The sequence below is a fragment of the Mus pahari genome, chromosome 5, assembly GCF_900095145.1.
Source record: "Mus pahari chromosome 5, PAHARI_EIJ_v1.1, whole genome shotgun sequence".
NCBI classification, from domain to species: Eukaryota; Metazoa; Chordata; class Mammalia; order Rodentia; family Muridae; genus Mus; species Mus pahari.
The window spans coordinates 103877322-103903089 of NC_034594.1; the positions used below are offsets into that span (position 1 = coordinate 103877322).

The 25768-nt window shown below is 38.2% G+C and overlaps 1 protein-coding gene across 1 annotated transcript in view; it reads left to right on the plus strand.

The window, feature by feature from the left end:
• The window catches only part of Thsd7b (thrombospondin type 1 domain containing 7B), an 872787-nt gene that overhangs the window by 147619 nt on the left and 699400 nt on the right, over window positions 1–25768 (plus strand). The window contains exon 2 of the mRNA XM_021198560.2: window positions 1791–1963. Within this exon, the coding sequence (XP_021054219.1) occupies window positions 1825–1963 (139 nt within the window). The 5' untranslated portion in view covers window positions 1791–1824. The remainder of the gene's footprint in view (window positions 1–1790; window positions 1964–25768) is intronic.

Below are 25768 nucleotides of genomic sequence, written 5' to 3' on the forward strand. Positions count from 1 at the left end.
CAAACAAAAAGACCTGTCTCTTTTTTTCTGGTGCTGTGATAAAAATTCCTTGAGAATAAGCAACTTAGGGGAGAAAAGTTTATTTTAGCTCACAATTTCAGGTTACTTTCCATTATTGTAAAACAATCACAGTAGAAACCTGAAATGAGCCACCCCTATCAACAGGAGCAGAGAAGAAAGAATCCGTGCATGCTTAATGCTTACCTAATGTTTTCTACTCTAATCCATCCCAGTGTAGGGACCCAAACTCAAGATTCATGCCACCAATATTCAAAAAAAAAAAAAAAGTCTTCCCATATCCACTAATAGAAAAAGAATCCTCTACAGGTGTGTCAGCAGACAAACCTGATCTAGAGAATGCTGCGTTGAGCAGCTTTTCCTGGGTTTCTCTATATACTCAGAGCTGAGTTTCACAAAAGTGGCTCATGTTTCTGTGTATTGAGAACTTCAGGTTTATAATGACTATTTCTTTATCATTGGTCAGTAGGATGCTTACACTCAGATTTACCACCTATCTTTTGCTGGATGTTAATCCCACTAATGTTTACCCATGAAATTTTTATGCTTTTCAGTCTATTTTATCCTATGAACATCTATCTATCTATCTATCTATCTATCTATCTATCTATCTATCTATCTATCTATCTATCTACCATATATATATATATATATATATATACATAAATACACACATGTGAATATATGTATGTGTGTATTCAGTTTTCATAATCAAGTATCAAAATTATTTTAGCTTTTTTGGCTCTAAGTATAATTTTCTTCTGTTTTAGAAAACTTTATCTGGAACTTGGGTTGTAGCAAATAAGTAAAGCAGCATGTGTTTAGCATGCAGAAGACCCTGTGTCTCTATCATTGCAAAAATAGAACTATATGTATGTGTGTGTATTATAGATACATCAAATTTTATGTATTCAAAGACATGTTATTTTAAGTTTTTCCTTCAAACTTGTGTCTCAAAGGTGTTACCTTCTTAGTGATGACTGTCACCTGTTCATTCCTATGTTTCATTTTACATTTTACTGTTCCGCTTGAGTTTTTCCTCTTATCCTCTATGTCCTACTTTGCCCTGAATGTTTTCTGCCCAGCCTCTCTGATATTTCACAAATCCCCCCTAATAGTTGCAATTTCACTAGTTTTATAATACTGACTCCCAATTTATCTAGCCCTACTCACTAGTAAGTGATCGTGCAAGTTCTTTACTGTTTTAGAATCCCCTCCTGATATTTCAGGCCCTTTAGCGTTTGGTCCCCAACCTACATTCCAAATCTTACCTCTTCTCATTCCTCCTTCCTCTTCATGTCCTTCAAAGCAGTCACTCACTTAATCACCAGTCCCTGAACACAAACATAACTAGCTTCCTGAGCCTTATTTTCTCGGATGGATGTGTCCTTCTTGACTCCTTCAAGCCCTTATGTTTCCCTAAGGCTCTTCTCAGATACTATCCTGCGCATTTCCCTCTATTTTATCTCAGCGATGGCTTCATCCTGAGTCATTACACACATTGCCACATTGCTGTTAAGGATGTTTGTCCCTCCCCTCTTTGAATCTTAGTGGTATATGACAATTTCTCTCCTTAGTTATGAGCCCCTCAAGGAATCTGTCTGAATAGAAGGAATCAAGTTATATGAGATATCTCCAAATGTGTTTACTCTTGGGAATGAAATACTATGTAATGGGGGCATCTGTTATATGGTCACATAAAAGTCACTTGCCATCAGAGTATGCTGTGGTTGCCAAACAAGAGCACTCACCTGTCTTTCTCTTGCTTTCAGGATTAGGCAAGTGAAGAGCTGAAAATTCTGAAGAATGTTTCTGAGGAGTGATCTGGCTGTCACTCACTGGGTTTCCAGGAGCATGAGGAAGCTCTTTCTAGTGCTTTCTCTCCTGCTGTCTCAAGCAGCTCATTTGGAAGGCAGGAAAGACAATCAGTTCCTCTGGAAAACAGGTAAGAATGTTCTGGCTTTTCACCTGTACCATGGCTGTTTAGGAGAATATTCCTTTCCTATTTGTGGAGTACTGGGAAATAACCAAAAAGGAAAAATCCAGTCTTGTTATATCAAATACATTGTTTATGTTAACACTTATCTATCATCTATCTATAATTTTTCTATAGTATGGTGTGTGTGTGTGTGTGTGTGTGTGTGTGTGTGTGTGTGTGTGTGTGTGTGTGCGTGCGTGCAGACCTGCAGAGGCCATAAGAGGTTACCAAATGCCCTGGATCAGGAGTTACTAGTCATTGTGACCTGGACATTTGGGTGTTCAACTAAATGTAGGTCTTCAGCAAGAGCAGCAAACATTGATACCACTGGCTGCACCATCTCCCCACCCATATCTTAGATTTCCATTCCTGCTTAATTGCCATCCATGCAGAGGATACTTTTCATTCATTTAGAATTTTTGTCATTGTCAACTACAATTGTCGTTTTCAGTTACACCTATGCCTTTGCAAACTATTTTACAACTGAGGAGTAAAATATGATGTCCAAGTGGAGCTGATTCATGAAGCTGAGAGGATTTGAGCCAGTTTTGCATATGTCTTTCTTTAGGGGTTCAAACTCATTATCTACTTGATGTTAAGTATTTTCCAGCACAGATTATTTACATGTGGGCTTGGAAGCAGGAAGAATTACCTAACTTAGGCTGGAGAGAAAATGAAGTGGTTAAAAGCTCTTTCTGGTTTTGCAGAGGACCCAAGTTCAGTCTCCCGTCCATTTCACATGGCTCAACACCACCTGTAACTTCAGCTTCAAGGAATTCAACACTTTTTTGGACCTCCAGAGGCACCCACATGCACACATATATACGTATATTACACACATGCATACAAATTTATAAAGTCTTAAAAACAATTATTCGAACAACTTTCCTTATGGGTGGTAACTATAAAGTCTCCTTACGGTATTTAGAGATGCTTACCTATCTTGTATATAGTTCCTTATGCATTATGCACAAGAATTGATTTCAGGTTTTAAAGCTCGTCTATGATTTTTATTCTCTAACTATATCCTTAATTTGCCTGTATAAAAGATTAGTTCATTTTAATTTCTAACCCTAATAATTTATTAGCTTAAATTATGAATCCTAAACATAGGGTTGTTACTCTCACATGGCTCTTTGTATCTCTAATGCTTTCTTTGTTATGGATTTTAATTTTCCTAAGGCCTCACAATCAGATCGTTTATAATATTTATTACTGTTTCAAGAGTCCATTCGTGCAAGTATAGATAACTTATACACTTAATATCTTGCAAGGGGAACATGGTGGTATAGAAGATCTATGGTCCTCAGAGAGTTTTCATTTTGGTCCCATCATCTGTAAATTAAATAGACTGCAAACATATTGTCACCATGGAAATACATATTAAAGTGATATTCATAATATATAAATGACTTTGCAAAAATGAAAGTAAATTATGTTTTAAAGAATATTAAGTAAAAAAAACCCCAGTGCCATTAGAGGTACAGTCTGGAGAAAACTTAATTGCATTAAAACCTCTATATAAATTCATTTAATTGTGAATTCCAATACTACTTTAGTGATTTGTGTTTTCCACACACATACAGTAGCATTACAAGCTTCAGAGATAGTATTTAAGGCACCATTGCATTTCAATACAGGGGACTATATTGTTTTAATCACACAAGTTGAATGCTTTGTGTGTGTGTGTGTGTGTGTGTGTGTGTGTGTGTGTGTGTGTGTGTGTGGCAGGTGCGAGGTATATGGAACTCACCAATTGGCTTAGGGTGGATTAGCTAACATACTCCATGAATGCTCTACCTCTGTCTCCCAGTGATAGGACTGTAAATGTCTGCTACCTTGCCTGCTCTTTCCTTACCTGGCTTCTGGGGAATCAAACTCTTGACCTTGACAAGCACTTTACAAAATGAACTATCTGTCCAGCCCACAAAAGATAAGTATTTCATCAATTCAAACTTTATCTGACTACCTTACTGTCTGATGTTCTCTGAGAGAGGCAATTAAAATGGAGAGTAGCCAATCTGCAGCATTAATTAGATGTGTTAGGAAAATGAGCTTATTTAGAGGAAAATTTATGTGTGTGTTTTTGGAAAGTAAGCAATTGAGTTTCTGGAGAGGGAAATCTTTCCAGAAGACACAAGGCATTGTTCAAAATAAACATCAATGTGGATGTCTTCATTTTCTCCAGTGTCTATGGCTCCTCTCTTTCTAAAGTATTTGTACATGATCATAAACTTCAAAAGCTGAAAATGGTCAATAGTGAATAATCAAAAGCAAAACGCTAGACCATGTAAGCTGTACCTCATCTTTTTTTTTTACCTTTCAGAAAATGTCCTTGCTTGTATAAATATGTGTGGTTTTCAGTTACAACAGAAACTTTACATTTCTGTAGCTGTCCTTCAGCACACCACAACGTCTTGATGAATAGTTCATACTAGCTTGCACACTTCAGACTTGTCTTTTAAAGGCTGTATGATATTCTTTCATGTTTCCATTCAGCAATTTTTCTTAATTGCTTGGCATCTCAGTGGCTTCAATTTTTGCTATTATATATAATGCTGTTGTGGATAAAGTATTATTTTAAAAGTAACAAATGATTGGACTTGAGAAGTCATCATATCCTCTGGAACAAATTGGGGTCATTCCCTTCAAAATTGCCTTTGACATCTAAATTTCTGATAAACACACACACACACACACACACACACACACACACACACCAGTTCATTATATTTCATATGGAAAACTTCTGTTGTTAAAATTAATTACTTTTGTCTAGCATGCTATCAGATCTATGAGCACAGATAAATACATTAAATACATGTCTAAGGTAACTGGAATTTGAATAAGTTTTCTGGAGACTCAGATAAACATATTTTATACTAGAAACCCAAAAATCATCTTTCTTGTTTAGAGTGGATACCATCCACTTAAACTCCTTGCTAAACTTCACCAATTTACTTTCTAAATTAAAAGGTTAAATGTCAGTTAACCTCATCTAAATTAGAGTAATTTCTACCTAAGTTTTGGCTTTGGAAACACAGTGGACTGATGATACTTGGAGGTTATGTTATGCTAAGGATTGCTGTTCTTGGAGGGCTTGGTATGTCACAGCTTATATGGTCACTGATCTGCCAATTTTTGCCAACACCTGTCCTCACCATGGGGACTTCTGATCTATATTTAGTGTTGGGCAGCCCAACATTCATGCCTCAGAAAGAAGGATCATTCTGGCGTGAGTATCAGATAAAAAAACAGATTGCTTATTGTTTTAAGTTTAAGCCTGGAGCTATTTGTAAGTACTTATTTTGTTAAAGAGCAGCCAGACCACAGCCTCTCAAACCATAAGAAGTACTTCAAACATTCATGGTAGTGGTTTTTGGGAAATGTGTTCATTCTGTTAACATCTACCAAGTTCTACATTCTAGGCAGTGTTACAAGGACAGAGGACAAATAAAAAATGAGAACATAGATCTCAGGTACTAAGCATGATCAACAGAAAATATATGATGGGAAGAAATGATAAGATGCAAAGCCAGGACAAGAACATGGATATACATGGTAGAGGGAAACTGGAAGTTTGAGCAGTCTGTTGATGGACCACTTCACCGAGGAAGTGGCTCATTATAGAAGACCCAGGGGAACAGGAGGCATGAGCCATGGGGATGACAGGAAGCAGGTATAGATGGCAAGCATGGGTTACTGAGCCAGGAGGTATTATTTAAGGAATAGGGGGGAAACAGACCTGATAGACTTCACCTAAGGCACAGGGAAAGGAAGCTAACTGGGAATGACATTGGAACGAATTGAAACCTCAAGTCTCACCCCTAGTGATATACCTTCTTCAATGAAGACACACTTCTAACCTTCCCAAATAGTTTCAACAAATAGGGACCAAGTACTCAAATTTATGAGTCTATGGGAGCTATTCTTATTAAAACACATCAGGCTGGAAGGAGAGACACAAGAGTGATACTAACTTTGTCTTGATGAGTGAAATGAATTAGGTTGTGTGGGTAAGATAGCTCAATGTCAATCTACCACTTAACTGCATACCACTAAGCCTGATGACTTTTCAATCCATAGAACCCATGTGATGGAAGGAAATGGCTAATTTGTGAAAATTGTCCTCTGTCCTACACCCCCCCGCCCACACACAGTAGATAAGTAGATAGATGGATGGATGGATAGATAGATGGAAGGAGGGATGGATGGACAGATGGATGGATAGAAGGAATTTAAAAAATTAAGTCATTTTTTGCTGTACTATAGAGGAAGCAGAGAGCATGCTGTGAGGTCATTGTCATCTGCCAAACTTATATGTGACCCTGTATGAAATTGATATACAGGTGTTGATCACAAAGTTGAATATACCGAATCTGAATGAGAGAGAGAGAGGGGTGAGAGGGGTGTGTGTGTGTGTGTGAGAGAGAGAGAGAGAGAGAGAGAGAGAGAGAGAGAGAGAGAGAGAGAGAGAACTGGATAAGCACCAGCAAAGAGGTTGAAATTAAATGCAGGTTTAGAAATGCAGATCTGCACTCAGAATTTGTGATCCTGTATATGTAGAAAATAACATTTTGATTACATCCTTCGGGAGCCAAATGACATTAAAAAATCACTGTGCTAAAATGAACGTAACATAAACTTTACCATTTTAGCAGCTTTAAAGGTGTAAAATTCAGTGAGATTTAGCACACTCACAGGGAGCTGGAGCTTTCACCGATACCTTGTTCCAAACGTTTCCATTAGCCAAAACCACATTTTACATGAGAGCTTATAAAAAGACAGGAAAACAAATTTGGTTTTTGATAATAAATTTTGAAATGAAAAAAGTTCTATAGCTATTTATTCATGATAATATTTTAAAAATTGTTTTTGTTAACATATATCAACTTATATGTAGCGTATATTGCCCTTATTGTAGCATAAATTACACTTAGAGGGAGGTACCCAAAATTCCTGTCTACAAAGAAGCATTATTTCATTTCTCTTGGGCCTCAATTAAAAATGAGGACATCAACATTTTGTAGAATCATTTTGAAAAATATGATAAAATATTGGAATATATAATGAAAAGTGACCACTTAATAATAGTTGACTACTGTGTCTGTCTTGGTCTCTCTGTTTCTTTCTCTTTTAAAGATTTTTTTAAATGATGTATAAATGTCTGTGTAGTGCTATATGTCTGTGAGTGCAGATGCCCATGGAGGTCAGAAGAGGGTCTCAGATGCCCTGGCGCTGGAGTATGGGTGGGCTATAAGCCACTTGACCTGAGTGTTGGGAATCAAACTGGGATCTTCTGCAAGATCAGTCTGCACTCTTAACCACTGAGACGTCTGTCTCTCCAGTCCCCATTCCTATCATTATTGTGTGCTAGTACTAGGTTTGTTATAGCTATGTGTCTGTGTTTCGAAGTTTACTTCTTTAATCATACTGAATAAGGATTGTTTGATGGTTACATGTATTTTATTAAGAAGTGATCTTACTGCTTTGAGGTATAAATTTGTCTTTATATTAGACTCTCAGAAAACTTTAATTTCAATAGCTCTCACATGATAAACGGGAGAATAATGACCTCCATTCTATGAGCAAAGTAAATAAAATAGAATCAGGATAAAAACATATTATGTCAATGATATTGCAAAAACAATAAAGGATCTTATCTATGTTCACAGTTAGCCACAGCTCAAATACTATTTTCAGCTGTAAAATATTATAAGGAAATTGTTTTATATATATTGCACACATACATCCTAAACTTCAAGATTCTTAAAGAAAACAAAATGTTCTTGGAAGAAAGATTTTGTTTTAATCTGTGTTAGAAATACATGAAATATTTCCTCTGGGAATTAGATGAAATTGAAATCATTTTAATTACTTCTGTGGACATTAGATCATCTAAGGGGCATGTATTTAATAGACTCTTGGTGGCATTATTTCTGTAATATAAGAAAGCCTTGGCATATATAGCATGGATTTTATTGCTAAAAGTTATAATTATTTTTCCTTAAACCCCTCAAGAACTAATTTTATAATGTCTCTAAGAGGTACGAAAAAAAATCTCTAGTTTGTAACAAAATAAACTACTCTGTTATTTCCTTCTAAATATAACTAAAATGTAGACTTCATGGCAACAGAAGATTTTGCTTTTTTGATATAGCCCAAGTAACTGGAACACACACAACTACCTATTGCATAAGCCATCTTCCACCTTAAGTGAAATGAGGGACTCTTTTTCTCTGTCTCTGTCTCTGTCTCTGTCTCTGTCTCTGTCTCTGTCTCTGTCTCTCTCTCTCTCTCTCTCTCTCTCTGTGTGTGTGTGTGTGTGTGCGTGTGTGTGTTGTGTCTGCACAAGTCTGTATGCATGTATATTTCTCTCTCATCTCATTTCCTTGTGATTTCTGATCATGTTCTGCAAAGGTATTTGACTATTATTTAAAGGAAGACAGAATAGATATGCATGGACTTCAAGTATCCCTGGAGGTCTCAGCATGAGATGCTCTAGGTACCTTGCTGCCCAAATGAAGTCCATAAAAGTAGCCAGCACATCTAAATTCTTTTTGGAATATCTTTACAGGAAAAAAATCTGATATTTACCTCCACATGTCTGTTGCTGTCTGCTTCACTCCCTCCCCATCCCTTCTTCCTTCTGTCTCTCCCTTCCTTTCTTCCTTTCTCCCTTATCTCTTTCTCTCCACAACCATTATCGCTCAAACTCACAGCAACTCTTCTGTCTTAGCCTACTGAGTGCGGCTTGCAGGTACATACCACTCCACCTGATCACCTCACTATTTCTAAGGGTTTTTGTTTGTTTGTTTGTTTATTTGTTTTGGTTTATATGCATCCAAATATCCCGATACCTGCCACAGATCTGGTCGTAAGGCAGTATAGAATCTTTTCTCTCTTTATCCTTCTCATTTCTTCCTGCAGTTCTTCTAGGTAATTTTATCAAGCTAATTAAGCCAATGGCTATTTTCTATACATCTTCTCTCTGCTGACCCAAACACTCTCCTGTGCCATCATTCCTGTTTAGTTCTATGGATAAATGAAAAAGCTTCTTCCCACGAGTTTCTCTTTTACCTCATTTTCTTGGAGTTTGTTGTGGCTTCCCCCTAATGTTCAACCCAGAACTCAATGTGCCCCAGCACTGAAGCTCAGATCTAAAGACTCCATGATGTTCTTTCTACTTTGAATTTCTTTCCACAGTTCCACTCCTGATTCTCTTGAAGTATAGGGAAGGTGTCAAGTGTGAGAATCCTTTCATCCTAGTTTCTTGAATCCCTAACTCACTCTTCTGTTTCTCTCCCTGTCTTATTTTCTAAGCTTGCCAAAGTTACCCTCTGGTATTGCTCAGAGGGGTAGGTTGGAACTCATTTTTCAAATTCTTTTATATTGGAAAGGGTCTCTGTGCTTGTCATGTACTTGAATGTTAGCCTGTGAGAGTTTTGTTGTTGTTGTTGTTTTGTTTGTTTGTTTGTTTGTTTTTGTCAAATTGACATCAGCTGGGGTCATCTGGGAAGAAAGAACCCTAGTTCAGAAAATGTCTCCATCACATTGGCCCGTAGGCAAGTCTGTGAGACAGTTTCATGGTTAATGATTGATGTGCAAAGGCTCAGCCTAATGTAGGCAATGCTACCTCTGGGCAGGTGGTCCTTGGTTTTATATATATTTTTTTAAAAGCCCGTTATGTGAGTTGTGGAAAGCAGGCTTTCAGGTAATATCCTGCCACGGTCTCTGCTCAAATTTCTTCCCTGAAGTTCTTTACTGGTAGATTATGATGGGGAAATGGAAGGCAAATAAATCCTTTCCTCCACGTTGGCTTTAGTTTGTACTTTACAGCAGCAATAGCAAATGAACAGGGGAAGCTTGGGCATTGAGATCAGGAATAATAGGCATTTTCCCTGGAAATGTCCAGAACTGAAGCTGCTGCCTCTTATTGCTCCCAGAGCTGGGATTGCACGTGTCGATGATATTGTGACCTTATCTTGGTACAGTGCTACCTACTCTTGGGCACCTCTTTCAAGCATCTTTGCCTATGACTTTCTAAAGCCCTATGATGATACACTTAGAGGTATGCCTGTTTTCTCCAGTATTCTCAACATCAACAGAATGTGCCTCTTGCTGTACTCATGTCCTATGATTCTGTCTGAAATTTATTTTCAAGTGATTTTCTACTTCCTGTTACTCTTCTTGGAACTTCACACACAGACATCTGCCTTCTTTAGCTGTTGTTAAAGGGTTTTTTTGTTTTTGTTTTATGTTGTTTTGTTTTTGTTTTTATACCTTTCCTTTGTCTTTTATCTATGCTTTTATTTGTATTCTTATTCTGTTTTTTAATTTTTCTGCTACTTCACCTTGATTACTCTTCTTTATTTTTAAACTGGCAATTGGACCTAGGACTTTGTCAATACTAAGCAGTTACACTAAATGAGGCTATAACCCCTAAACTTTATCCCCAGCCACCTAACCCCTGCCATCTAACCCCAACCTTCTATCCCAGCCCTCTGACCCCAGCTCTATAACCCCAACCCTCCTTTCATTTCTTTTTCAGTTTGGAAACAAACTCTCACAAAGTTGCCCAGGCCAGCCTTGTAATCTCAGTCTGTAGTCCATGCAGGGTCTGAAGTGTAGTCATTCTGCCTCATCCTCCCGAGTATTACAAGCTTGTGCTTCTTGGTTGTTCTTCTAATATTTTAAAGTTGCAGATGTCAGTTTGCTTGTAATGTATTGTACTTATTATAAAAATTTTAAACCGCCCATGTTTCATAAACACATGGCTTTCCATTGAAAGGACATTTATTAGCAAAATCTTTCTGGCATATGCAATAGTGTCTGGGATTGGTGGTTGTATATGGGATGGATCCGGGGGGGGGGGGCAGTCTCTGGATGGTCTTTCCTTCCGTCTCAGCTCCGAACTTTGTCTCTGTAACTCCTTCCTTGGGTATTTTGTTCCCCATTCTCAGAAGGAGCGAAGTATCAATGCCTGGCAAATACAGAAGTGGATGCTCACAGTCATCTATTAGATGGAACACAGGGCCCCTAATGAAGGAGCTAGAGAAAATACCCAAGGAGCTAAAGTGGTCTACAACCCTATAGGAAGAACAACGATATGAACTAACCAGTCCTCCCCAGAGTTGTGTCTCTAGTTGCATATGTAGCAGAGGATGGCCTAGTCAGCCATCAGTGGGAGGAGAGGCCCTTGGTCTTGCGAAGATCATATACCTCAGGGCAGGGGAATGCCGGAGCCAGGAAGCAGGAGTGGGTGGGTTGGAGAGCAGGGTGTGGGGAGGGAATGGGGGCTTTGGGGATAGCATTTGAAGTGTAAATGAAGAAAATATCTAATAAAAGATGCCAAAGAAAAAAAAGGGAAGGACATTTATCAGGGTTTGACTGCAGGTCTTCTCTACATCATCTCCCTCTTCTCCAAGTTCCCATTCCTACTTTATCCATTCTTGAGTTTACCAATAGCTTCGGAGCTGTGGAGCCTTCAGTTCTCTCTGCTGATTGTCTATCAAGTCAGTTGTTCACATTATTATGAACGAAGCCTTTAGACAACTAGCAGTCCTGTTTTGGCCAGATCTTGAAGTTCATGGCTAGGACATCTAAACAGTGAGATGGCTTTGTTTCTGGAGACAGGCGCTTTACAAATTTAAATCATTTCATTGTTAATGATCTTTACCTTGGTCCTGTGAGGTTGAAAGTGACATTTAAGGGATAACAATAGAGATGTTCCCAAATGAACTGGCTTGAGAATCACAGGTACTCATATGTCTTTGGTATGAAGATCACATAGCTCGTGGTCCCCATTGACCTGCAGCTTTGCTGATATGTTTACTCAGCCAAGTATATTTTTGTTTTGTCTTAAGGGTTTCATCTTTCTCTGTTTATCCAAGCCACACCAGGGGTTTCACAAAAGTGACACAGTGATTATGATCTTGTCCCTATTCTCTGTTGCTACATAAATTCACCCAAAGATAGTAACTTAAATAATAACAATATTTTTTTTTTCATATATTGAAGTCCTGTTTGTTAGTGTTCTGGATAGGTGCCAAGAACCTGGGTTCTCTGGAAGTTGCCTACCTCCTACCCTATGAATACTTAGGGAGGTGTAATCAAGAGAGATGAGACTGTTAAATAGCTCTGTTTCTCATCTTATCCCTTCACACGGAGTTTCCCAGAAAATGAGGATTATCTCACCATGGCTGCAGAACTCTAGACAGGCCTCCACAGAGAACAAATTGGAACGAGGTATAAGTTTGTTTGTTCTACCTTAGCCTAGAAGCCAAGCCTACCCACTTTTGCAACATTCTATTGGTAACAAATATCTCTAAGAAGCTTGCATTCCATTTCTTAATAAAAATGACAAAGTAGTCCCAGGACATTTTGTGTGTATGTGTGTGTGTGTGTGTGTGTGTGTGTGTGTGTGTGTGTGTGTGTGTATCTCTGTGTGTGTGGTGTGCACATGTGTGCACTTAGGTATGCATGTGAATGTGCAAACCCTCAATGGCTGGAGGTTGACCTTCCTCAGGCACTGTCCACCTTTTTATTAAGACAAGATCTCTCACTGGCCAGAACTTCCAAGTAGGCTAAGGCTGGCTGGCTAATAGGATCAAGTACGTTTCATCCCAGGGACACAGGGAAGGCTCAATATATGAAAATCTATCAATGTAATATACTATATAAGCAAACTCTAGTAAAAGGCCATATGATCATCTCACTGAATGCTGAAAAAGTTTTTAACAAAATACAATACCCCTTCATGTTAAAGTCTTGGAGAGATCAGGAATTCATGGCACATATCTAAAAATAATAAAAGCAATATACAGCAAACCAACAGACAAGAACAAATTAAGTAGAGAGGAACTAAAGGCAATATCACTAAAATCCAGGACAAGACATGGTTGTCCTCTCTCCATATCTATTCAACATCATACTCGAAGTTCTAGCCAGAGCAATTAGACAACAAAAGGAGATCAAGGGGATTCAAATTGGAAAGGAAGAAGTCAAAGTATCATTATTTGCAGATGATATGACAATATATATATATATATATATATATTTATATTTATATATATGCAACCCCCCAAATTCTACCAGAGAACTCCTACAGCTGATAAAGAATTTCAGCAAAGTGGCAGGATATAAAATTAACTCAAACAAATCAGTAGCCTTCCTTTACATGAATGATAAACATGTTGAGAAAGAAATTAGAGAAATAACACCCTGAATAATAGCTACAGATAGTATAAAATATCTTGGTGTAACTCTAACCAAGCAAGCAAAAGATATGTATTACAAGAACTTCAAATCCCTGAAAAAAAGAAATTGAAGAAAACATAAAAGATGGAAAGATCTCCCATACTAATGGATTGGTAGGATTAACAAAATGACAATGGTTATCTTATCAAAAGCAATCTACAGATTCAATGCAATCCCCATCAAAATTCCAACACATTTGTTTAGAGACATGAAAAGAGAAATTCTCAACTTTGTATGGAAAAACAAAAAAAAAAACAAGATAGCCAAAACAATTCTCAACAATAAAAGAGAAAGGACTGAAGGAGCTGAAGAGGTTTTAAACCCCAAAGGAAGAACAATATCAACCAACTAGACCCCCTCCCCCTCAGAGCTCTCAGGGACTAAACCACCAACCAAAGATAACACATGGAGCAACCCATGGCTCCAGCCACTTATGTAGCAGATGGCCTTGTCAGGCTTCAATGGGAGAAGAGGCCCTTATTCCTATGAAGGCTCAATGCCCCAGTGCAGGGTAATGAGAATACAGAGAGGTGGGAGTGGGTGGGTGGAGGAGCACCCTCATAGAAGCAGGGGGAGGGGGAATGGGATAGGGGGTTTCCAGAGGGGAAACTGGGAAAGGGGATAACATTTGAAATGTAAATAAATAAAATATGCAATTTAAAAATAAAGAAAATAGAAAACAAAAAACAAACAAACAAACAAACAAAAAAGAACTTCCAGGGGAATCGCCATCTCTGACCTCAAGTTGACTACAGAGCAATAGCAATAACAACATGGTATTGGTATTGAAACAGATAGGTCAATCAGTGGAATAGAATTCAAGACCCAGAAGTAAACCCGCACACCTATGATCTTTGACAAAGAAGCCAAAAACATACAGTAGAAAATGGAAAACATCTTCAATAAATGGTGCTGGACTTATTGCCTATCTGTATGTAGGAGAATGAAAATAGATCCATATTTATCACCTTACACAAAGCTCAAGGCCAAGTGGATCAAGGACCTCAAAACAAAACCAGATACATTGAGTCTAATACAATAAAGTAGGAAAGAGCCTCAAACTCATTGACACAGGAAATTTTCCTGAACAGAACACCAATGGCTCAGGCTCTAAGATCAACAAAATAGATAAATGAAACCTCATGAAAGTGAAGAGCTTCTATAAAACAAAGCACACCATCAATAAGACAAATCAGTAACCCACATACTGGGAAAAAATTTTCACTAACCCTACATCCAACGAAGAGCTAATATACAAAATATATAAAGAACTGAAAATGTTATCCTCTAAAAAACCAAAGAACCCAATTAAAAAATAGAGTACAGAGCTAAACAGAGAAATTTCAACACTAGAATCTCTAATGGCCTAGAAGCACTTAAAGAAATGTTCAAAGTCCTTAGTCATCAGAGAAATGTAAATCAAAACAACTCTGAGATTCCATCTCACAGCAATCAGAATGGCTAAGATCAAAAACTCAAGTGACAGCAGATGCTGGCGAGAATGTGGAGAAAGAGGAACACTACACTCTTGCTGGTGGGGTTGCAAGCTGGTACCTGAACTACTCCTGAAATCAATCTGGTGGTTCCTCAGATAATTGGGAATAGTTCTACCTGAAGACCCAGCTATACCATTCTTGGGCATACACACAAAAGATTCCCCATCATACTACAAGGACACATGTTCCACCATGTTCATAGCAGCCTTATTTGTAATAGCCAGAAGCTGGAAGCAACCCACCTGTCCCTCAACCAAAGAATGGATACAGAAAATGTGGTTCATTTACACAATGGAATACTGTTCAGCTATTAAAAACAAGGACTTTATGAATTTTGCAGGCAAATGGATAGATCTAGAAAATATCCTGAGTGAGGTATCTCAGATCCAAAATAACATGCATGGTATATACACATTGATTAGTTGATATTAGCAAAAAAGTACAAAATTCCTGGGATACAACCCACAGATCATAAGGAGTGTAACAAGTGGAAAGGCTCAAATGAGGCTGTTTCCATTCCACTTAGAATGGGGAAGGAAATAATTACAGGAGGCAGAGGGAGAGAGGGAAGGACCTGAGTTGGGGAGGGGAAGGGAGAGAGGAAAGGGGAACAGGATCAGGTAAGGGGGTAGGGACAGTAGAGAAGCCCAGAGAGCCAAGAGAATGAGTGAAGATAAGCAGCATCAGGGATGGGTTGAGAGTGGGAGATGTGGGGGTCCCTCTAGAAAGTACTAGAGACCAGGGAGGTAAAAGACTCTAAGGACTCAATGTGAGGGGGTGGGGGGAGGGGCTTAGCTAAAGTGCCTAACACTGGGGAGAGGGAACATGAAGAGTTCACTTCCAGTAGATAGACAGGTCCTCAAGCGGAGGGAAAGTTTTATTAACCCACAGTCAAAATTTCTGACCCTGAGCTCTTCCTGTCTAAAAGAACTACAGGGACCAAAAAGGAGAAGAGACTGAAAGAAAGATGGTCCAGTGACAGACCCAACTTGGGATCCATCTCATGGGAGGTCACTAAGGCATTACCCTATTACTGATGCTATGATGTGCTTACAGGCAGGATCCTGGCATAGCAGTCCTCTGAGAGGCCCTACCAATAGCTGACTGAGGCAGAAGCAGATACTTACACCCAAACATTGAGCTCATGTCAGGGACTCCTATGGTTGAACTAGGAGAAGGGTTGAAGAAACTGAAGGGGAAAGCTACCTCATTTGAAGGCCAGTAGTCTCAACTTACCCAGACCCCAGGGAGCTCCCAGAGACTGTACCACCAACTAGGAGCATACATGGGCCAGTCTGAGGCCCCTGGCACAAATATAGCAGAGGTCTGCCAGGTCAGGCCTTAATGGGAGAAGATGCGCTTAATCCTCAAGAGATGTGAGGCCTCAGAAATAGGGGAGGCCTGGTAGAGATGGGGAGCACCCTTTCAGAGGCAAGGGGGAGGAGGAATGGAATGTGGAACTGTGTGAGGGAAGACCTAGGAGGGACAGGCAACAAATGGAATGTAAATAATAAAATAATAAAAAAAATGAAGATAAATAAATACACGTGGGGCCTGGAGAGATGTCTCAGGAGTTAAGAATATGGACTGCTCTTTCAGAGGCCCTGAGTTTAATTTCCAGCAACCATATGGTGGCTCACAACCATCTGTAATAGGATCCAATGCCCTCTTCTGGTGTGTCTGAAAACGGCTACAGTGTATTCATATAAATTAAATGAATATCATTTAAAAGTAAATATGCATTGTTCCTGAACCAAAGGTTAACTTCTGATCTCCATCTGTAGGCATGAACACCCATGCGCGTACACATACACACACACACACACACACACACACACACCCGCGCTAGAACAAGCACATACATCCACACATCTGCATACATGCACGTACTTGTTCATACTCAAAAACTGAAAACCACTACTTTTTAAAATATCTAGTTATAGTGTTTATTGGCTTGAATATATGTAATATTGAGCTATTGGTTTGGTAACTCATATTCAAAAGTCTCCTTCCTGGTGGTCAGATTACCAATGGAATAATTCCTTTACGATACCTGACATTATCTCCCTTCTCCGAGGAAGAGTTATGATATTTCAATTTCAGTTATAATTTAGAAATGGAGGTTCATATGTTGAATAAACAAGAGGTGAAATTCAAAACAAGTCCGACATCAAAGTGAGCCTATGCCATGATTAAAGAGTATATACAGAGTATATACAGCAGTACTATGCATGAATGACGCGAGCTTATTGAAAGCTTAACCTTTTAATAAGACTTAGCAAGTGGAGAAGCACTTGACTGGAATTCAGATTCCCCAAACCCATGTAAAAGCTTAGTGGGCATGGTAGCTCTCCTGTGATCACTCAGAGTGAGAGAAAGGGTGTCCTGGAGCAAGCTGAATAAGTAAACTAGCCTTAGGGACCTGCTCTACCTTCTGAGAGACTGCGCTTCAAATAATTGGAGGGTAATGGAAAGGTATGAGGCCCCACACCCACACTTGTGAATGCATGTCTCTCAGACATGTGCTGGCCCCTACACATGTGTGCACAGCCCACATACATGTGAACACTTACCCTTCCATCCATATACATAAGAGAGATTGCCTTCTTGTCACTCTTCCTGGTTAGGAATGTCAGTATTATAGAGCAGCAGCAATCTGGCTGGTAGTCAAAGGTCTATCTGTGGGTAACTCCCCTGAATTCACAGCACCTGTGAAGTTATTTGAACATCTCAACAGTTTTGAAAACCATCACGGCTACAGATGACATCTAAATAGTAAATACTAGTGCCACTGATCAAACCCGAGACTAAGAGAAAGAAATGTAGACGTTTAACATCCCTCATAGTCTCTCCTGTATTTCAAAAGTATATATTGTTAAGAACATGTTTTCCTAGAAAAATATGACCATGCACTAGCCAGCTCATCTTGTGTCTTTTTCTCCTTAGATTTGCTCTTGTAACTGAACTTTGAACTATGTAGGTAACCTATGATACTCTTATCCCCATACACTGATCATCTCCCCTCAAAAACACTGCAATAAAAATTGCTTTTGAAAATGATTAGAGTTGTATAAAGGACTTTTTCTCACAAATACATGTCTATACAAAAGTAATACCATCCCTGGCGAGGACAACATGAATTTTGTTTTTGTTGTTTGTGGATTTTTTCCTTGGGGTTAATAACTTTTTAATTGAATGCAGCTGCTCAAAGAGTTCTTTTGCTAAGTATTCACTATGTTAGATGGGATTTTGGATTTAATTTTTTTTTTTTAAAGAACCAGGCTTGAGGTTTAATTACTTAGGTGCCTATGTACAGAATTCTACTTCATTTCCGAATGCTGACCTCTGGGAATTAGGGAGGAGGTGATGCTAAGTAGTAAGGCAGAAGAGGGTTCAGGACCCCGGAGTCCACACAGCTGCTTGCTGCTCTGTGCTCTGAGGTTCTCGCTCTATTCACTAGCAAGCAGATATGAGAGAAAACTCTGGACGAGCAGCTCACGCTCCATAGCAAACTGAATTTTCTGTGCTTGAAATTAATATTTCATGCTCCTATCATACTGAATGCTTAAATAATGTTACTTTATCCCTTGTTAATGAGGGTTACCTCAGGAGGTCATCTGTGTCCTCTAACTCTGACGTGCGGAATAGAATGTAGTTTTGATAAATAGGCTGCACCTAAGGATGAGTACGGTTTCTCTACAAAGACAGATGTTATTCCTCTGTGCTTTTACAGCTTGTGTTCTATAATAAAGTTTTCACAGTGACCATCTTTATGCATATTTCTCGTGGCATTCTTCCTGTACCTGAGCTGTTTTAAATACTGGGACCTCTTATAGTTCCTCTTGGCGTTTCTATTAATAAAGCTCTATTTGAGTGGCTTTAGAACAAGAGGTATGGGGCTACAGGATTCTACAGAGCATTAAGCAGGATGAGCATAGTCACAAGCTTTCTTAGGGATGACTTCATTAGGCCTGTGGGTGGGGCTTGGGAGATGGCACTTGACTTCCACCAACTTCAGTCTTGAAGTGAGGAAAAGCCAAAGTGTAGGCAGCAACTATATATTCGACAAGCAGAAAAAATAATAATAATAATAATTATATTATATTTATAAGTACCTTCTTTTTAGTTGCCCTGCATGGGACTCACAGGAGCCTTAGGATGTTCCAGGCGGGACAAGGGTCTTGTGATGGTTAATTTTAGGTAGCTTGCCATAGCATGGAACCCTCTGAGAAGAAAGCCTCAGTCAAGGAACTGTGGAGCTTAGGTCGGCTTGTGGATATATCTGTGAGGAGTTGTCTTGTTTGTTAATCATAGGAACATCCAGGTCACTGTGGGAAGCCCCGTCCTCTGCACTGGAGGTATGACAGGAGACAGACAGGTGAAGCAGCTCAGGCAGGCAGTACTGATGCCTTTCTTACTCGCTGATCTTAACTTTGGATGTGACGTGACTTGCAGCTTGAATTCCAGTTTCACTTTTTCCACCCTGCCACCCTGCCCCCCCCCCGGAAAAAGCCAAATAAACCCCTTCTTCAACTATGTTTCTTATTGTCACAGTACTTTGTCATAACAGAACATAAAGCAGAACAGGTCTCAACTGGTTTTACAGTTGTAGGAACTGTGTAATAAATAAATAGTTAATGATACAGCTAAGATGAGCCCAGTGTACTTTTTCTGCTTGGATTATCATCATGAAAGGTCTTGGGTAATATCTTGAAACTTTGAACGTACGACTGCATACATTCCTATTCCTCATGAAAATACCCCTTTTGCACTTTCTTGACTTAATTTTAATTGGTTACTATTTTTGGTGACTGATAAGCCAGACCCCTAAAATATTTTAGGTCAAATGGAAGCTTCTATTTTATAGAATTTTATATTTTTATACTAACAATTATAATAATAATAAGACTGGTTTCTCAGAACATCTTTAATAAATTGTAATTATATAACATAACTGACTCAGTTAAATATTCTCATTATACTGTATTTACCAAGTTTTCAACTATTACCATTGTTTTGATTTAGATCATTTTAATCAACCATGCGAAATTCTGCCTGGCTATTCATAGTTTCTATATGTTCCCACCCCTAGCCCTAGCCAAATCACTAACATGTAGCCTGATTATAGAAATTTTTCTAGATATTTCTTATTAGTGGGATCATAGAACATGGTGTTTCATGACTAGTTATCTTTACTTGCCATGGACTTTTTGAGATACATAATACTATAACACATGCTAGTACTTTATTTTTATTTTGAGACAGGGCCTAAAGTAGTCCAGGCTGACTTCAAACTCTGTACCTAATTGAGAATAGCCTTGTCTGACCTCGACATGGTGGGAGGCTGTATGCACAACCACAGCTTGTTTTATGCCATGCTTTTGATTAAGTTCAGAGCTTTGCGCATGCAAGACAAGCAGTCTAGCAGCTGAGATACACCTTAATCCATCTTTTGCCATTATTGCTGGATATTCTTTTGTTCTATGAATAGAGTACTATTTTTTATTAGATATTTTCTTCATTTACATTTCAACTACTATCACGAAAGTCCCCTATACCTCCCCATGCCCTGCACCCCAAACCACCCACTCCCGCTTCCTGGTCCTGGCATTCTCCTGTAGTGGGGCAGATAATCTTCTCAAGACCCAGGACTTCTCCTCCCAATGATGGCCAACTAGCCATCCGCTGCTACATATGCAACTAGAGACACAGCTCTGGGAGGTACTGGTTAGTTCATATTGTTGCTCCTCCTATAGGGTTGCAGACCCCTTTAGCTCTTTGGGTACTTTCTCTAGCTCCTTCATTGGTGGTCCTGGGTTCCATCCAATAGATGACTGTGAGCATCCACTTCTGTGTTTGCCAGGCACTGGCATAGTACTTCTTTAAAACTATTCACAGTTAATGAACATCTGGACGGTTTTATGTTTTGGGGTACTGAAGTTAATTTTATTATTAATCCCAGGTACAAAATGTGGTGGACACGCGTTTTCTTCTTTCTTTGGAGTGAGACTGTTGGGTTGCATGGCAACTGCAGACTTATGGTTTTAAAAGCTGCAAACTGCTTTCTAACATGATCTGTGTTCCTTCCAGAAAAGCATGAGAGCTCCATTTTTTTCCCGTTTCCTCTGAATATTTGTTGCTGCCTTTTTCATTGCTATCATTTCAGCAAGAGTCAAGTATTGTCTCTTAAGATTTAGATCTGAATCCCAATAATGGATGATACCATTACAAATGCTGGCTTTTGTTAATATTAATAGGTTATTTTTTTCTGAAGCAATGTCTCTGGAGATATTTTGGCTTTTATCAGTGGGACGGCTTATCTTATCATTAACTTTCAATGGTTCAGGGTATCTTCTGAATTTATTTTAGTCCTTTATTTATTCTGATTAATTTACATATACTTTGTACTATCGTATGACTTGCAGGTTAAGCATTTGGTGTTGTCTTTTTGTTTGTTTGTTTGTTTGTTTGTTTAAGACAGGGTTACTCTGTTTAGCCCTGGCTGTCCTGGAACTCACTCTGTAGACCAGGATGGCCTCAAACTCAGAAATCTGCCTGCCTCTGCCTCCCGAGTGCTGGGATTAAAGGCGTGCGCCACCACGCCCAGCCTGGTGTTGTCTTTTGAAGTGTAAATATTTTCTTTATGGATAAAAATCCAACTTACCTGTGTTCTTATGAATCATATTTTAGCTACCATGTCTATTATATCTAAGAAAATGTAACATTACTTAAGTTCTCAAAGAATTCTGCCCTATATTTTAATCTAAATTTCTTTTATATATCTATGAACTTCTTTATATAATGTTTCAATATGATAAAAGGAGTTTTGAAGTTCACTTTTATATATGACTATTAATTGTCACTACATAATACATTAGAATACAACTATACTGTTCTGATTGAGTAGTTTTGATATTAGGCATGAAGAAAATTGGAAAAATACAAATATATACTTTCTGCTGTATGGTATCTGTATTTAGGATGTGTGTATATGTGTGTGTATGTAAGAGAGAGAGAGAGAGAGAGAGAGAGAGAGAGAGAGAGAGAGAGAGACATAGAAATGGGGTAAAATATTAACAGAGGTTGAGGGGAAAGACAGTGAGAAAATCGGGGGTTCAGGAACAAAGAATGTTGATGTTTATGTGTGATAAAACCATAATAATAATAAAAAGAAATGTAAATATAGAAAATATCTAATTAAAATACATAATAAAAACCATTGCTTAGGCAGTTTTCAAAATAATTAAAATATAACCACAAAAAAAAAAATCAATTGACCTCAAGTAAAAAAGAAAATTCTTGACTGTCAGATCTATCCTATGGATATATGCCTGTTTGTCTTCTGCCTGCCTATTTATCATCTATCAGACTATCTATCTGTCTGTCTATCTATCTATCTATCTATCTATCTATCTATCTATCTATCTATCTATCTATCCTTTGCTTTATTCTATTGTCTTGATAGTTATTTTAAATTAGACAGTGATAATTTACCCTTTTTACAAAGTATTTTGTTCATTGACTTTTGCACATTTCTATTAAAAAGTCTATTGGAAATTTGATGCCTGTGTTGAAACTTGGTTAACTTAAAATGAAAACCTTCAAATTTGTTTTCCAAATTTTGATTATAGAACATCTGTTTATGGGTTTAATTTCCTCACCAGTGTTTTATAACTTTCAGTGTTGAGCTTTATGCACTTCAATAATTAATTTTTTGTAAGTGTGTTTCTTTGAATATAATTACTCTCTAGATTCCCTTTTCAGATTGTTCACGGATAGTATAAGCACATGCAGTGGATTAGAAAGTACAGCTTTGTATTCTGAACTTATTTATTCAGTGATGAAGACCTCCTCTAATTATAAATTGATGATCTGTGGTGACATACAGGAATTCCCAGCTACTCAGGAAGCAGGGACAAGAGGAGCTCTGGAACCTAACATTTTGAGTTCATCCTGGATAATGTATGAAGATCTTTTCTTAACGAAAACTGGTATTTGAAATTTACATGGATTTTTTTTCTAAACTTTCTGAATGTTAAACAGAAGTGAGATTATTTTTCAATACTTGCCTCTTCATAGAAGCCCACAACATATTAAAAGTCACTGGAAATACTATGATGAAAAATGACCATTTTTATGACCACGAGGAAGTCATTATTCCAACAAACAAATCAATTTATCAGACATGTAAATTGCCAATGAACTATGTTAAGGAAAGTATTCTCAGTTAAATGAAAAACTATTTAAAATAACAGGATCTGTCTTTTTCTTAGTGTAATATTTAGAGTGCCTTCTTCAAATAAGGAAGACTTTTACTATTTTCATTTTAATAAAACTTTATTTAAAAATCAACCCTGTAGGCTATTTCTAGTGTTCTAACATTCTAATCCCTTGAGAATTAATTTTCTTGTTTGTGTTTCAGAAGTCACTTGTATTGTATATTAGCAGGTGGCTTAAATAACTCCTACTTATCATTCAAATACCATTACCGTGAATGCTAAATGTTTAGTGCTTTCTTAAATGCTATTTATTGCCAAACTATTTTTACTCCGCAACTTTTCTTCTGGTAAGACATGCTCAGCCTTATTAGGTAGTTGAACTGGACAAGTGTATTTTATTTAGTACAAATAGATTTCATATTCTAGTTTACAATGAAGGATAGCCATAGTTACTCTCTGGGTCATTTAAAGTTTGATAGTAGCCGGGCGGTGGTGGTGCTCACCTTTAATCCCAGCACTTGGGAGGCAGAGGCAGGTGGATTTCTGAGTTCAAGGTCAGCCTGGTCTACAGAGTGAGTTCCAGGACAGCCCAGCCAGGGCTGTCAGAGAAACCCTATCTCAAAAAAAAAAAAAAAATTAAGTTTGATAGTATTCAAAGAGCACATACATGTGCATGTTAGTTTATCATGTAATAAGTGGGAGACCAGGACTACTGGTAGGAATATTGGAGGGTTATAAATTACTAGGCATTTGTGTGTTTGATCTTCATTAGCATTTGTGTTGAGTTCAGAGAATTAAGTGACTCTCACATGTTGATTTTACAAGCTGATCTTGGGATTTGGTCATTGAATAATTTAAATGCAGTAGAAGGTCCACAGACACTCATGTGTTGGTAATAACCCAAAAGAACTTATTTGGCAGGAATATTGCTTTCTGATCATAGCATGTCCTATGTGGTCAGTCATGAAAAATCACTTTTTAAATTAGAATTTAATAATAAAATCTTTCCTGCTTTGAACACTGAGCTCCATTCCCTGTGTGATGAGTGGTTTCATTTCTCTCTCAGCAGTTGGGTAATGATTATGGTTCCAGATGCAGCAAGGGTGATAAAGAGATTGATTAATTTCACTTGAAAGGAGGCATGTTGAAAGAGAATCCAATTGGAACTCTATGAAGGAGGATCCTGTATCACTGTGGCTGAGCATCATACCTGCTTGCTGTCTAATGGGACTGGGCATGCTGCTAATCTGCCTGGTCTATAGGGTGTGGGTCTTGTTCACACCTCCTGTTCACTCGTGTGGATGGACATCTGAGTTCTTCCTTCCTTCCTCTCTGCAGTAGGTGAATTGCCAAAGCTGAAAAGGATTCCTTTGGCTCCTTTTACCCTTTGGGGAAGCTTTCAAGTTATACGTTGCTAATAATCAAGAGGATTAAGGTGCTTCTAAGCCATGGTATTATTTATAACACAACATAGTGCAACAACTTGTTGAACGGGTTAGTGGAGAGAGAGAGAGGGGGGGGGGTTAGGTGGCAGGGCAATCCCAAATGCAATGGGAGGATACACTTTAGTATGCATCAAAATCTTTCTGTGCCTTGAAAAAAACCTTCTTCAGTATAATAGCAGTACCATCTAAAAGCTACCCATTCTATCTCTATCTCTATCTCTATCTCTATCTCTATCTCTATCTCTATCTCTATCTCTATCTCTATCTCTATCTCTATCTCTATCTCTATCTCTATCTCTATATATATTGGTTTTTCAAGACAGGGTTTCTCTGTGTAGTCCTGGCTGTCCTGGATCTCACTCTGTAGACCAGGCTGGCCTCCAACTCAGAAATCTGCCTGTCTCTGCCTCCCAAGTGCTGGGATTAAAGACGTGCGCAACCACCGCCTAGCTACCCATTATATCTTATATAACACAAAAGGATATTTCTATATATATTTTCCAGCTTATGTTTATTTTATACTTCATATTCTTATGTAACACTTGATATTACAAGCCTATCTTTTATACATACCATATTCTTTCATTTTCATGGCTACAGAATATACAAATACATATTTTATGACAAAATAAAATTGTTCCAATGCTTCTTTTCATTTTCTGTCTGAGAAACTGTCTTGCTATGTAGTCCTGACTTGCCTAAAATTCCCAATTCTTCTCTTCCACCTCCCAAACGTGGAGGACTATAGTTGTGTACTTTCTCATCTAGCTAAGACTTCATTTTTAAGAGAAAAAAAGTCCATGAAAATAATAGGCTCCAAATTTCATGTGAGAAAGACAAAAAGGCACTGCAAAGATTTTAGCCTGAAGCTTGAATTTATTGTGCTTTTCTTGTTAGTCTGTGAGTGAGTTGGTGTGTGTTCCTAAATAAGCAAAATGCATGCACCGTTCATTGAGGCAGTGGTTCTTACATACAGGTGGCTACTGTAAGATATAAGTTGAAAGGGTCCTTTCAATACATTGTACTAAGGAAACAGTCATCACATCCTTTTAGCTGGTCTCTATGTAAATCAGGAAAATATTCACCATCCAGAAGTATTTTTTTTTCCCTAATAGTTTTAAGGTAAGACAGAGGTTCTGATCTGAAAGACAGGGTCTTTGCCTTGCTTTTATTCTGACTCTTAAGGCTGTATTTAGGGGGCACATCTTGCACTTCTCAGGCACTTACTAACAAGTCAGAGGGCTGTCCTCTGAGTTACAGTATAAGAGAGACCCAGCTGAGCTCCTAAATGGGAGGGCTGCACGTAATGACCCATGTACTGGAGGAGAACATGGGCAAGGAAAACTTCCTCCA